This window comes from Anas platyrhynchos, chromosome 11, assembly GCF_047663525.1.
Source record: "Anas platyrhynchos isolate ZD024472 breed Pekin duck chromosome 11, IASCAAS_PekinDuck_T2T, whole genome shotgun sequence".
Lineage (NCBI taxonomy): Eukaryota > Metazoa > Chordata > Aves > Anseriformes > Anatidae > Anas > Anas platyrhynchos.
Window position 1 is genome coordinate 22,567,659 of NC_092597.1, and position 12,220 is coordinate 22,579,878.

The 12,220-nt window shown below is 36.4% G+C and overlaps 1 protein-coding gene across 5 annotated transcripts in view; it reads right to left on the reverse strand.

Moving 5' to 3' along the window:
* The window catches only part of DENND4A (DENN domain containing 4A), a 51,777-nt gene that overhangs the window by 7,706 nt on the left and 31,851 nt on the right, over window positions 1–12,220 (reverse strand). For all 5 annotated transcript variants that reach the window (XM_072043280.1, XM_027466597.3, XM_027466599.3 and 2 more), the window contains 12 exons: window positions 8,869–9,002; window positions 7,840–7,975; window positions 6,920–7,126; window positions 6,688–6,816; window positions 6,276–6,420; window positions 6,022–6,141; window positions 5,016–5,156; window positions 3,113–4,206; window positions 1,934–2,144; window positions 1,206–1,300; window positions 542–717; window positions 287–433 (listed from right to left, as the gene is read on the reverse strand). In XM_072043280.1, coding sequence (XP_071899381.1) covers window positions 287–433; window positions 542–717; window positions 1,206–1,300; window positions 1,934–2,144; window positions 3,113–4,206; window positions 5,016–5,156; window positions 6,022–6,141; window positions 6,276–6,420; window positions 6,688–6,816; window positions 6,920–7,126; window positions 7,840–7,975; window positions 8,869–9,002 — 2,735 coding nt within the window. The remainder of the gene's footprint in view (window positions 1–286; window positions 434–541; window positions 718–1,205; window positions 1,301–1,933; window positions 2,145–3,112; window positions 4,207–5,015; window positions 5,157–6,021; window positions 6,142–6,275; window positions 6,421–6,687; window positions 6,817–6,919; window positions 7,127–7,839; window positions 7,976–8,868; window positions 9,003–12,220) is intronic.

The window sequence follows — 12,220 nt, forward strand, 5'->3', positions numbered from 1 at the left end:
CTCCCCTTGCACTGGTAATGGACACAAACATCCTAAAAGAGCTCACAAAACTTCATATAGATACCTGTAATTCTGCAAGTTTTATATCATGGATGAAGCTGAACACCATGTTGAAAGAGCACGATGTGGCCAATTTAGAGATAAAGAGGCAGTAAGGAGATACTCTCTTAAATCAAGTTCTCTTCAGAGAACCTAAGTATCATATGAAATTTAATAAGGAATAAGTGCACATCCACAAAGAATAAAGTAATTTCCACTTAAACAGAACCAGAATTTGCATGTTTACCTATCTGAATTTAAATCTTCTTGAACAGACATTAGAGATGTAGCAAGGCCAACAGTAGCTGCCGTATTACAGAACTTCCCACTTTGATTTGAAGAAAGCGGTGGGAACTGCATGTTTTCTGTAGATGGGCTGGACTTCAGAAAATACCTGCATGGAAAACAAAAGTTTAACATTATCTTTACAAAAACTACAAAAAAAAAAAATCACAAAAATGAGCATTCAAAACTGAGGAAAATTCGAATAATGCGTTATTACCTTCCAGGTCGCCGAAGATCTCTAATTTCTATGCTTAAAAAAGGCAGAAATAAATTGCCACAGAAAGGACATGTAGTATTGAGATTTGAATCATCTGCTGTCCAACCGGCCATAATTTCTTCATCGTGAACCAAACAGTCACAAGTTCGGCACCGCGAACAGCTTGAGATAAGGACCTGCATACAGCAGATGACAGAATTCCACCATTACACATTCTCAAAATTACTTTTCTTTTACGAAGCACTTAAACAGAACTATAGGCCAAAAAATCTTTGCCCTTAGATGAATATTGCTCACCACCTATATACAAATTTGGCCACATGTTCATTTTCTTGCTTTGGTTGGAACAGTTAAATCCAAATTAATTAATTAGATCTTAAATCCAAATTGTAATAGCAGACAAGTTATACGGAAAATGACTGGAATGAACACTGAAAAAGTATTAAATGCAAAAATAAATTTGGAAGGTCTTGGTTTATTTGTAACAAATAGACTGGCATCAGGACCTATCCTCATGAAATACACCCAAACCGACTCTGCTACAGAAATATTTATTTTCCAGTGGGTTAGTTTCAAGGTTGAATTTTAAATTGTGATTTAGATTTTACATTTCAAGACATAAGCTTCTAGTATATCAATTAAGTATCAGTAAATCATTCTGTACCTCCATAGCGTAGTTCTGAAACACGCTGGTACTACTTGTACTGCAAGAAGATATCAACTCGGATTTGTCAGGTAAAGGAAACTTGGAAATAGAACCTATTAACAACAATAAAAGAAAAAAAAGAAACCCAAAATATTAATTATACTGAAACTGCATATTCTGGAAACTGTCTTTCTGGTCAAACAATTCTGCAGTTAAAAAACATGTGATGGAAGATGCAGCAAATTAGATATACTTCATAGAGGAAGAATTGCAAAACTGGAGTGTGAAGCTGCCATCTGCCCAGCACCAACACCAGTGAAAATGCAATCTACCAACACAGAATTTCCATATGTCCAGTTTTCTTCTTTTCCAACAGTTGGCAGCTTGGAAACAATTTTTACAGGTTAGGTAATTCATATCCACACTTTCTGTCCAGACAAAAAGTAAGGAAGGGTAAGAGGTGCTGCCTCACCCAGAAACTTATTTAGGCACAGGATGTTACTCTGCAAGCTATTCCACAAGAAATAACACCCAAAACAAGTTTCTAAAATAAAAATGTCCATAGGTACAGACTTACCTGCATGAATAAGAGTTTGCAAGTAGAAAAAGGAAAAAAAATGCACTTTTCCCCCCCACATAAACGATTACTGTCTAAGATGATCCCAACCCAAGAATTATGAAAGAACTTCTAAAAATATAAATACTTTGTTCAGATTGATGAATGCAACACAAAAGCTGTCTCTTACCACACTGGTCAAATTGCTTTGATGAGCCATCGTGGGAAGCTGAGCTTTCTAGGCTTGTCCTGCTTAGGCCAATTCCCTTAATTTCTGACGTGGTATTCTCCTGAGGAGAAGCAGTTTCAAAGTCATTGCAGACATCTTCATCAGTTAACGAAGTAGATTCTGAATCCAGAGCTCCAAGAGATGAAACACTTGCTCGGTCTGAATTTTGATCCTGAGACAAGAAAGCAAATTCCACTGAGAAAAGGAAAACAAAAATATTCCTGAAAATAAGAGGCAACTCTCTTTGTGTTACTAAAAGTTCAAGGCATGAATTTACCTCCTTGGAAAGTCACTCAGCTCAGATCTGTATTCTGAACCAACGTGAAATGAGGTGAGTTTCACTCACCTAAATAGCTACAGGAAGATTCTTTCTGTAAAGACTTTTAATTTAGATCTTTCTGTTAGAAGACAAACATATTAACCCTACAACTTTTTCCTGATTGCTATCAGAGCACTTGTAGGAACACACATAGAATAGACAAGACATCATTGACTCTTTAATTATTCTCTGGTTTTAACCACATCAAGACCATATGGTGGTAACACCAACAGCAAACTGCATCTGTTTTCATTCTCAAGATTTAGGAATATATGAGTTTTGGTTTGAGCTGATCACAGGAAAAAACAATCCAACCAAATGACCTCACTGTAAAACTACTCTTCAACCATTTTAGTAATTAATACAACCATTTTTCCCTTCTTTTGCAAAAGCTGTAAAGGCTTGAACTTTATTGTTCATTTTAATACTTTTTGTTTAGTTAAGTAAGGATCCGGACAAAAAGAAGACAGAGCAGTCTTCTCCATCCTGTCAACACACTACAGCATACTTACGTTCTTCCATTAAATATATTCTGAACCCATGCAAGACCAAAACTTCTACAATATGCAACTACTTTAAGGAAAATCCATTGATGCTTTCTATAGAATCACACTTGTATTCAGGACAATAAAATTAAAGCCCTAGCAATTCAAATTGTTTTAATCGTGTTTGAACTGTTTACCCGCATGCACGTCATTCAAATTGGGGATTCACCGCATAGGAGCCAGTGATTAAATATAAATAAAGGAAAAAACTTTTGTAAAAAATTTTGGTTTTGTTTTTCGCAGTACCTAAAAGAAGGAATAATGACAAAAAATTACCTTTGAGGATGCAGCATACATTGTAAATTTTGAGTACCACTTGCTAGCCTTCTCTGCAACCCCTTTTCCAGCAGAAAACATGCTGCTTTTTAGAACATCAAACTTAGGTGTTAACAGTGTATCCAGGTTGAACGATGGTGAAGACACAAGTGTTAATGCACTAGTTGCCTCCTGTGGATGTTCCTTTGCTGGACTGTTTGGGGAATATGCTGGCGAGGACCAAAGCCTATCTCTCGACTTTTCTTCAGTTTTCATGTGATAACTTTTGGATTTGATAAGACTGGAAGGCCTTGGGGAGTTTGGGGGAAGGCTGGACCTCCTACACGGTTGGATGACTGTTGGGCTCTTTTTATTAGCACTTCTGTCATCAAAGGGCTTTTGTAACTCAATGCTTGGGGCACGACTTGACAAAGGGCTGCTCATGTTGTTCATATACATGACTATTTCTTCAGCTAAATCTCGCCTTGCAGATGGGGTTGAAACACTTCTATCATCATCCTCTTCCTCATCCTCTTTCTGCTGTTCTGTCTCAGCAACTAGCAGGGACAGTGGATCAAATCCGGTCTCAACATCTGTCTTTTCAACTGGCTTTACTGGAAAGCTGCTCTTTCGTTGCAGCCTTTTAGGTTTTTCACTGGAGGACTTCACTGTTGTAGATGTTTCAGGTTCAGCATCCAAGTCTTCCAAATCAAAGATAACTGGAGACTCTGTTTTATCTGTAAAACTGCAATCAAAACCTGCATCTTCATCACTTGATTCTTTCTCCAGACTTTCTCTCTTAGATCCTAAGGAGGAAGTTCTGATATTAAGAGTTTTTGGCCTTATGCTTTTCTGTAATGCACTAGATAGGATTTTGGCATCAGCTCCTAGTTTTTCAACTATTTCTCCAGGGTTTGCTTCCTGATTTATTCTATTGATCATGAGTCCCACTAAGCCATCTCCACTCAGATTGCGGTTCCTGCTTTCCCATGGTATCTCCCTCAAGTCAGGTTCTACTGCACTTTTATGTCTCTTTCTTAAGGATTTACTTTTTATAACTTCTGATTCATTGGCATCCTCAAAAGATGATGTAAACAGCAATCCTGCAGAACTCTCTGGAAAACAGATGAAATAAGATACTTTAATTTTCTTGCATAGCAAGAAGTAAACAAAGTTATAAAAAAAATACAAGTTTGGTTCATCTTTCAGATTACAAAACTACGAGATGAAATTCGCTATGTATTGTACTAGTGATCAAAAAGTTGAGATGACCACGATCATATCAATACAGTTCTTTTGGAGAAGTATTATTAAGAGGTTTGAAAGCTATGGATAGGAGAGCAAAGATATCTAGGAAATAGCAAAAAAGCAACGCTTTCTAACCTGATGTATGAGAAATAGAGCCTACAATAGGAGCTCGTCATAGAAATTTCTGTTGTTTTTATCAGGGCATAAGGATACAGAGTTTAAAAGACAACATTACAGTATTTCAAGCCCAGATAACAGTATTACAGTAACTAGATTTGTCATCACTTGTTACACGTGAAAGCAATTAAAAGTTTCTTTTAACTATACTGCACAGAAATCTCTTCTCCATCCTGAAAGAATTATGAGCTGCTGGAGTTTATAAGAACAAAACAGAAGACTCAGGATTTCGTAAGCAGATGTAAAATACAGCAAAAAAGAAAAGAGAGAAATAAATCTGGAAATGCAGACTATTCAGAAATCTTGAAATAGCATATGCAGCCTCTAACCTAAACGCACTCACACAAATATTATCGGCCATTACCGTTACACCCATGAAATACTGCAAGTTATGGGGACAAATGACCTCAAGGCATGCTACACAGAGGTCTTACTGAAAATGAAATACATATAAGACAAAACTACACAAGAATCCAAATTTATTTTCTTTTCCACTTACCAGTGCTAGCTTCTGCTGTCGTATTGTCAACAGTACCATTGAGCCGCACTATGCTAGAAGCAGCTTTGGTGTTACTTGAGTTATGATAATTTAGCTTGGGCAGACAGTCACCACTCCCTTTTGCACTCTCCACTTCGGACACTGTGTACAGAAAAGGACAGACAGTTCTTTAGAATCAAAGAAATTAACTTAAAACAAGTTTTCATTACCTATTAGACATTTCAAGCAGGATTAAATGACAGCTTGTTGCATACATCCCATAATACATAGGTTGATATTTAGTTGTGCAAAGATTTTCAAGCCAGAACTGATCTATGGATATTTCATTGTCAACGTGACTTTTACAACAGCTGTAGGGAAAACATACTGAAAATTTTAAAATAATTATATTACAAGGGACAACTTTTATTATGAAGAGTATTTTCAATGAGTTGTGTATGGGGAACTGTATAGTACAAATGTATGGCTATTATAAATCTGATTGCTACACATTTTCATAAAGAGATTATGCTTCCCAACTGCAGTTAAGGAAATCATGAGCAGAAACCTAAAGAAATCCACAGCAAATCCAAAGCCATTCTCATTTTGATCTCCTTGATTTAGAGGAATTCTAGGGAGATGAATAATTTATACCTGATCTCACAGACCTGCAAATACTGTCATTCTCCTCTTACGGGATTTAGGAAGAAAACAGACTGGTAGAAGAGGCCTTCCGGTTGATTAGGCCTTTAAAGCAATTTCAATTTTTATTTTTTTTTTTAAAGACAAAACCATTACACTGTAATTACCATTAGTCTTTTCTATTCCATATTGAAATGGACGAGGGAAAATAAATGCATTTTTAAAAACCAAGTTAGTTACACTTAGAGAAAAGAACTTCGGGCATGAGTATAAACTGGCATTATCACACACATTCATTGTAAAACAGTCAACTGCCCCACGTAGCTCTGCTGAAATCCCCATATATCCACTGTGAACTAGGTATCTGTATTCACAAGATACATACAAGAACTTGAGTCACTCTCTCTCTTGTCTTCTTTTTGTTCTTGTATATCTTGAAGAGAAGTTTTCCCTTGCCTGATTTCTTCTTTGCATGATGTGTTGTTGCTTAAGTCTGAAAGTCCCCCTATCATAAAAAAGCAAAAAATAGGATAAAGATGATTATGTTATTTAAAAGAAAGCTATTTGAAATATACAACAGAAAGCTATTTGAAATAATTTATCAGCATTGAGATAAAGAAAAGTACTTGAATACTCTACCAGGAAGGGCCGTATGCGATGTGCTTGCTGGCTGTTTTTTCAATGCTCTCTTGAACTGTGCTATTCCTAAAACAACGTTTCTTATCTTCATCCATAGGAAATAGCCACCTCGATTGCTTGAAGGCCATGTACTTTCTAAAACGGCCTATTTTGGAAATATCAAATTCAAATAAAGTCATCCAAAGGAACAGTCAGGTGTGAATCATTAACTTCATTTCAAACTGGGTTACATTGGCAGTTATAAAAGTAAACTTCTAAACCTACAAAGGTGAAGACAACATAATTATTCTGTCTTGAATTTCTTCTGATTACTTGAAATGATAGAATTACACCTGAACTGAAGCTTATTTTGATTGCTTCTATTCGCCTAGATAAAAATGCTCACACACACACACCCTTTGAAAATACTTACCTTATTGTAATAGCCATAAGTAATGGCATTAGGGTCAACGCCAGCTTTTTGCATTTCAAAAAGTACTCTCACTGCTAGCACAGGCTGACCGTACTGTCCACACAGTTGCATAAGTACTCGGTAGCACACCTGAAAATACACACATTTAGTATTGCCCTTTTACAGTCAAATACATACTCCGTTCATTAAAACGGCGGGCTATTTCTGAAGTTCTGGGGTTGGCTTATTTTACCTCATCAGGCGGATCTATTTTTTTCGTATGCATTTTTTGTAGGACATCATACGCAGTTCTCAGAGCCCTAACTTTTGAATGGCACACTTTCACATATGCAGGAAGGCAGATAAACCAAAGACCATAACAGTGACGTAACAAACACTTGGACCACATCTGTGGTATAGATGAGTACTTCTTAGCAATTTTATGTGCAGATTTAATTTCCTGTAAAGAATCAAAAAACGTTATTTGTGTATTTACACAGACATTACACATACAGAAATGTTAAAATCAAATATGCATCATTTTTATCTACAGGAACTACATGATTGAATATGTTGTTCATGCTGAAGTTGAATAGAAAATGAAAGCAAACTGAGGGTTTACAATACAATTGCTGTGCAGTACTCCCATCCTAAGTTTCAAGAAACATGAGCTTATTATTCTGTGTACATATTTTTGTAACATATGAGAAGGTTAGAGCCTGTCTTGAAATCTCAGGTAGTGAAAAAACAAACAAGAAGTGGATGTGGAAGCCTAGCAGTTTATCACAGAATGGTTTGGGCTGGAAGGGACTTTAATGAACATCTAGTTCCAAACCCCCTGCCATGGGCAGTGACACCTTCCATCGCTCAAAGCCCCATCCAACCTGGCCTATGGCTCATGGAGAACAGGATAAAGAACACTGAAGGAGTGGAGACAGCACAGCAAGTGGCCATCTGTGCCCAGGAGCCCTGTACAAATCATTATAACCAAAAACAGTAAGTACAAGTAAAATTCAAAGAAAAATTAGCATTGCTATCTTATATTCTCCACATCAGCAAAGAATCATTAGGCTGCAGCCTCTTCAATGTCAGTCTTTACAGCTGAACAGAAAATGAATGCAGCAAGCCAGTATTTTCTAAAGTAGCTCACACTATAAGAATACCTGCAAGTACCTGCTTAGTTCTTCTGAACATTGGTGACGGGCTGTTGGGACTACTGGTTTTTGAGGACAGTTTGTTACTAGGTGTTGTAAGAAATCCTTCAGGTCGTTCAAACAAATCTAGTTTTAATACTGGAAACCCATTATAGCTGTAAAAAGAAATGTGTCACTTAACTCCCGCAAGGCGGTTCCAAAGTAAACACACTATAGAACAGCAAACAAAATTACACAGTTGCACTAGAAGCTACAGAGGAAACAAAAAATACAGGAGTAAAACCTCAAAAGACACCACTGACAAAGTGGTTTATTAAACCATCTTCATGATTTCATGAGCATAAGACTGCACAAAAACAGTCTCTCAACATGTTATTTCAGTGTAAGCAACTTACATTGTTAGCTACATTTGCTTTAATAACATTTCCTTTAATTAATGTGTCAAATGTATTAGTATGTATTGATTCCAGTTAATCCAAAAATCTGTCTTAGTTCCCAGCAAGCATCATATCACAGAGGCTTATAAAAATCAATATAAACAATATCAAGCTATCTAAAAGATTAAATTAGATTTAAAAATGATTTTGTGAATTAACGAAGAAACCAATAGACAAACTCATTTGACATAATTACTAAATTAGTAACACCAATTTTCAGTGATTCTCTGCAAGGCACTCTTTCAAAAATAGAATTTTCAGATTGTATCATCAGTAGTAGCAGCAGGCCAGACCGAGTCTATTAATTTTACTTTTAACTTTAGAAAACATCAATAGCTAGCACAATGTAATGTGAATATACAGTCATCTTCATTAGAAGCATTATTACTGCTTCTGTGTACACACAGACATGCACATGTACATGCACAAAACCATTAAAACTTCTAAAGAGTTGGTATATTAGGCATTTCATTTACACGTTTTTACTTCAGCAGAATAAAAAGCAACAGGAAAAAATCTGTACTTCATGGCTAATACAGGAACATAGAAATAAACAAAAAAAAAGGGCCACTTATGATTTTGGCTAGTATCCTACTGTGTTTTTAAGTCACCTGTATTGTAGAGGGTGCTCTTCACCATTTGGCAGATGAGGGATCTCAGGTGGTGTTATGAAAACCGTATGCTCACTCTTGTATGACTCATCCAGCTCTATAAGCCGTGTTTCCCCAGTTTTGTCCATATCTACCTAGAGAAATTAAAAGAAGTATTTATCAGTGTTCCCTAGTGTTACGGTATTTTCTGCCATTACAGCCATATGGTCAAGCAATGCCGAGTCTGTATCAGCATCAAAGGATTGTATTTTAAGAGTAAGGATGCCTCGTAAAATTATAGTGAGGATAGTAAGTGTTGTGTCTTTTTTGTAAACTTTACCAAACCAATAGTCAACACTCAATGAAACATTGATTTGCCAATTTTCAGGTGATTATTGTAAGCAATTTGTACAGATGCTGATCATTCTGCATAAGAACATTTCTGTAAACGTTTGCAACTGCAGCAGTAACTTTTAGCTTATTTTTAAATATGAAAAATTAGAGCTTCTTTCACCTCCATTTCAAGCACTGTAAATAGTAACAAACTACTCAATCATCTAACCTATGGAGAATCTATAGACAACACTATCAAGAAATTCAGTTACTTGCAGAGTCATTAACGTCTTGCTAGCTTGCAGAGATTATAGAAATACACACACATTCAAAAGAAAGAATGGAATAAAAAGTCACCTAACCTAAAGGGGGTAGAAGTAGCTTGGCCTTTCTAAAAAGAAAAATTCACCTGAATGGTGAAGGACAGCTTCAAGACTTTTTTTCCCTCTTTCAGACATCTCAGTTGTATGTATGAAAATAGAGCAGACATCAGGTGGCCCTGTTCTCTCATAGTTAGGACAGCAATGCACTTCATGGCTAAGAAAGGCAACTTGCAATATTATCAGAAAGCATAAATTTCATCCACACTTGTTTTGTTTTCATCTTTGTAACTGGTAATTTGACCATATGTCTTTGTTCTGTTAGCCTGGCTGTTGTTGAGAGAAAGAGGTTGATCACAGCAATGCTACCTTCCGTCAAGAGTCCCTAGTAAACTGCAGGGCTGGGAAGAGTTTCAAAGGTAGCTTTCTCTGCTAATTAATTCCCCTATTTTATCAACAGCAGCATGCTCCAGGCAAATTTCAAAGCAGCAAACTGCAGGATCAAGTGGGAGAAAAACTGTCCAACAATTAACTGACGGCATTTTATTCCATTGTTTGTGATAATAAAAATAAAGAACCAAAGCAACATTCAGCCACTCCAAACAAGACTCTGGGAAATTATGAACTGCTTCCCTTTGAGAAAAAGATGAAGAGTCTTTAACAAAGTACTACAAGCTTCCCGTTGCTACTGTTCACATTACAGAAACCACTAAGAACAGAGCTAATATAATGTGTATTACATTCCACATGCAAGCCTTCAGTTAATATTTCTGCTGGTATTTGTATTGCTTTGTCTCAGATTGTCTGTGACCAATTCCGTCTGCTCCAATACCTCATAAGTGCTGCTTCTGCTTGCGGGATGAGATGTCTCCATCTCAAAGAGTTGGCACTATCAAAAACTGTTTACTTCCCAGCACACAGAATGTGCTTTTCATTCAGATACTGATAGTCCCAGTGTTCAGTTCAAATACCGTCACAGTTTACACTTACAGCCATTATTTAAATGGTTTAAATGGAAATCAAATTACAGCCAAATGGTACATTACTTCAATGAAGCTAATAAGCAGCCAGAGGAACCCAAAGATCTATGGTTCTTCATGCCATAAAAGTTTAGCAAAAGGAGATTCATGCAAAAATTGACATCTTCCACCCCTCCAGAGAGGTGGAAATATATCAAGTAGTTTCAATAAAATTCTTAAACATTTAAAATTTGATAAACATACAAAAAGGTGCTCTTAATTACACATTTCACTGCACGAGACAGATGGAAAGTATTAGCAAATCTAATCAGCCAAGTAGCAAGAACATATGGCTCCTGAAACATAGACAAAAATGAAATCTTCTAAGGATGTAAAAAACCCAGAGCTACAAGTTTCAGCAGTGAAATACAATAAAGTCAGTAGCTTAAATATGTTCCAAATTGAAGTAATTTTTGAGTTCATGGGAAAATGAAAACTTGAGACAATTAGCCAATGCCTCTCACCAGCAGAAGAGATTCTTAATTACCCATTTTGTCTGCTGCCTAGGATAAAATAACATGTAGAATAGATTATTCTTCAGCTTAAAATATTCTTGTGAATGATTTGAGGCAGGGCTTAAGTAATATTTTATGGATAACTAATTTCATGGTACATAAGATTTGTCTCAACCCGGTGGTTTGTAACTACCTATGAAAAAGTGTTCTATCATCATTCAATCCATGACATCACTCTTTCACGTATACCCTTTCATGTACTGGTTCACCTAGTGAAAGACAATAATATATAAGAAAATATTCACTCAAATGAAATCATTCAAGTTTGATATCTGGTCATAAAGATGAAACACCCTGCCTAAAACTCTAGTTCCTACAGCACTACTTGGTGCACTTTAATATCTTGACTTTCTTTACTGTAAGCACCGTATCAGAAAAAAAAAAAATCAGGAAGGAGAAGATGAAGGAAACATACCATTGTTTAACGAGATCTTACGTGGGAACCGCCTTCCTCATGCCAATGAAAACCTAGCTTTGCAAGCAAATTCTAAAACCATGGAAATACTGTGTGTAGGATTTGCCAATGTGTCAATTCCCCTACAATTAGCTCAGGAACAGAGGTAGTTGTCCCCTCAAAACAAAGAACTCATCACTGCCAGAAATACAAGTTGGAGAACTACAAGTGTATTATGTAAGGTTTATTCTCATGACACTGTTATGAGCATTTTCATACTGGAAAGAAGCTGTCAACAGCATCAGTTAGCAGAATGGCTGGCATTAGAACATATGAGCCTCAGCTTCAGCTGTGCAAGCACCTACTTAACCTTTAAGAAAAGGTGAAAGCTCCAACAGCTTAGTTGCAATCTTCCCAGTGGCATCACCAGCCTAAGAACTACTCTTTCAGGAGACCTATTTGAATTTCAAGGTAAAATAACATTAGCTAGGACACCAATTCCAGGGCCCTCATAAACCATTCCACAAATGAAACAGAACAGATAGGGTTTTTATTCAAGATGCAGTTACTATGTGAGTGTCAGCTTCTATTTAACATTAGTCAGAGAGAACCTGCAACACAATGAAGACTTAGTAGTGTCCAGAAGTATTTAGTCACTTGTGTATATTCCTGTTTATGATACCTCCCATTTTTAAACACTAACTGACATACAGGAGAGCATGCGCTACACGCTGTAGACCTTTTAACTGAACTTTAGCATAATCAGAGTGAACATTTCATAAATATTTGTAT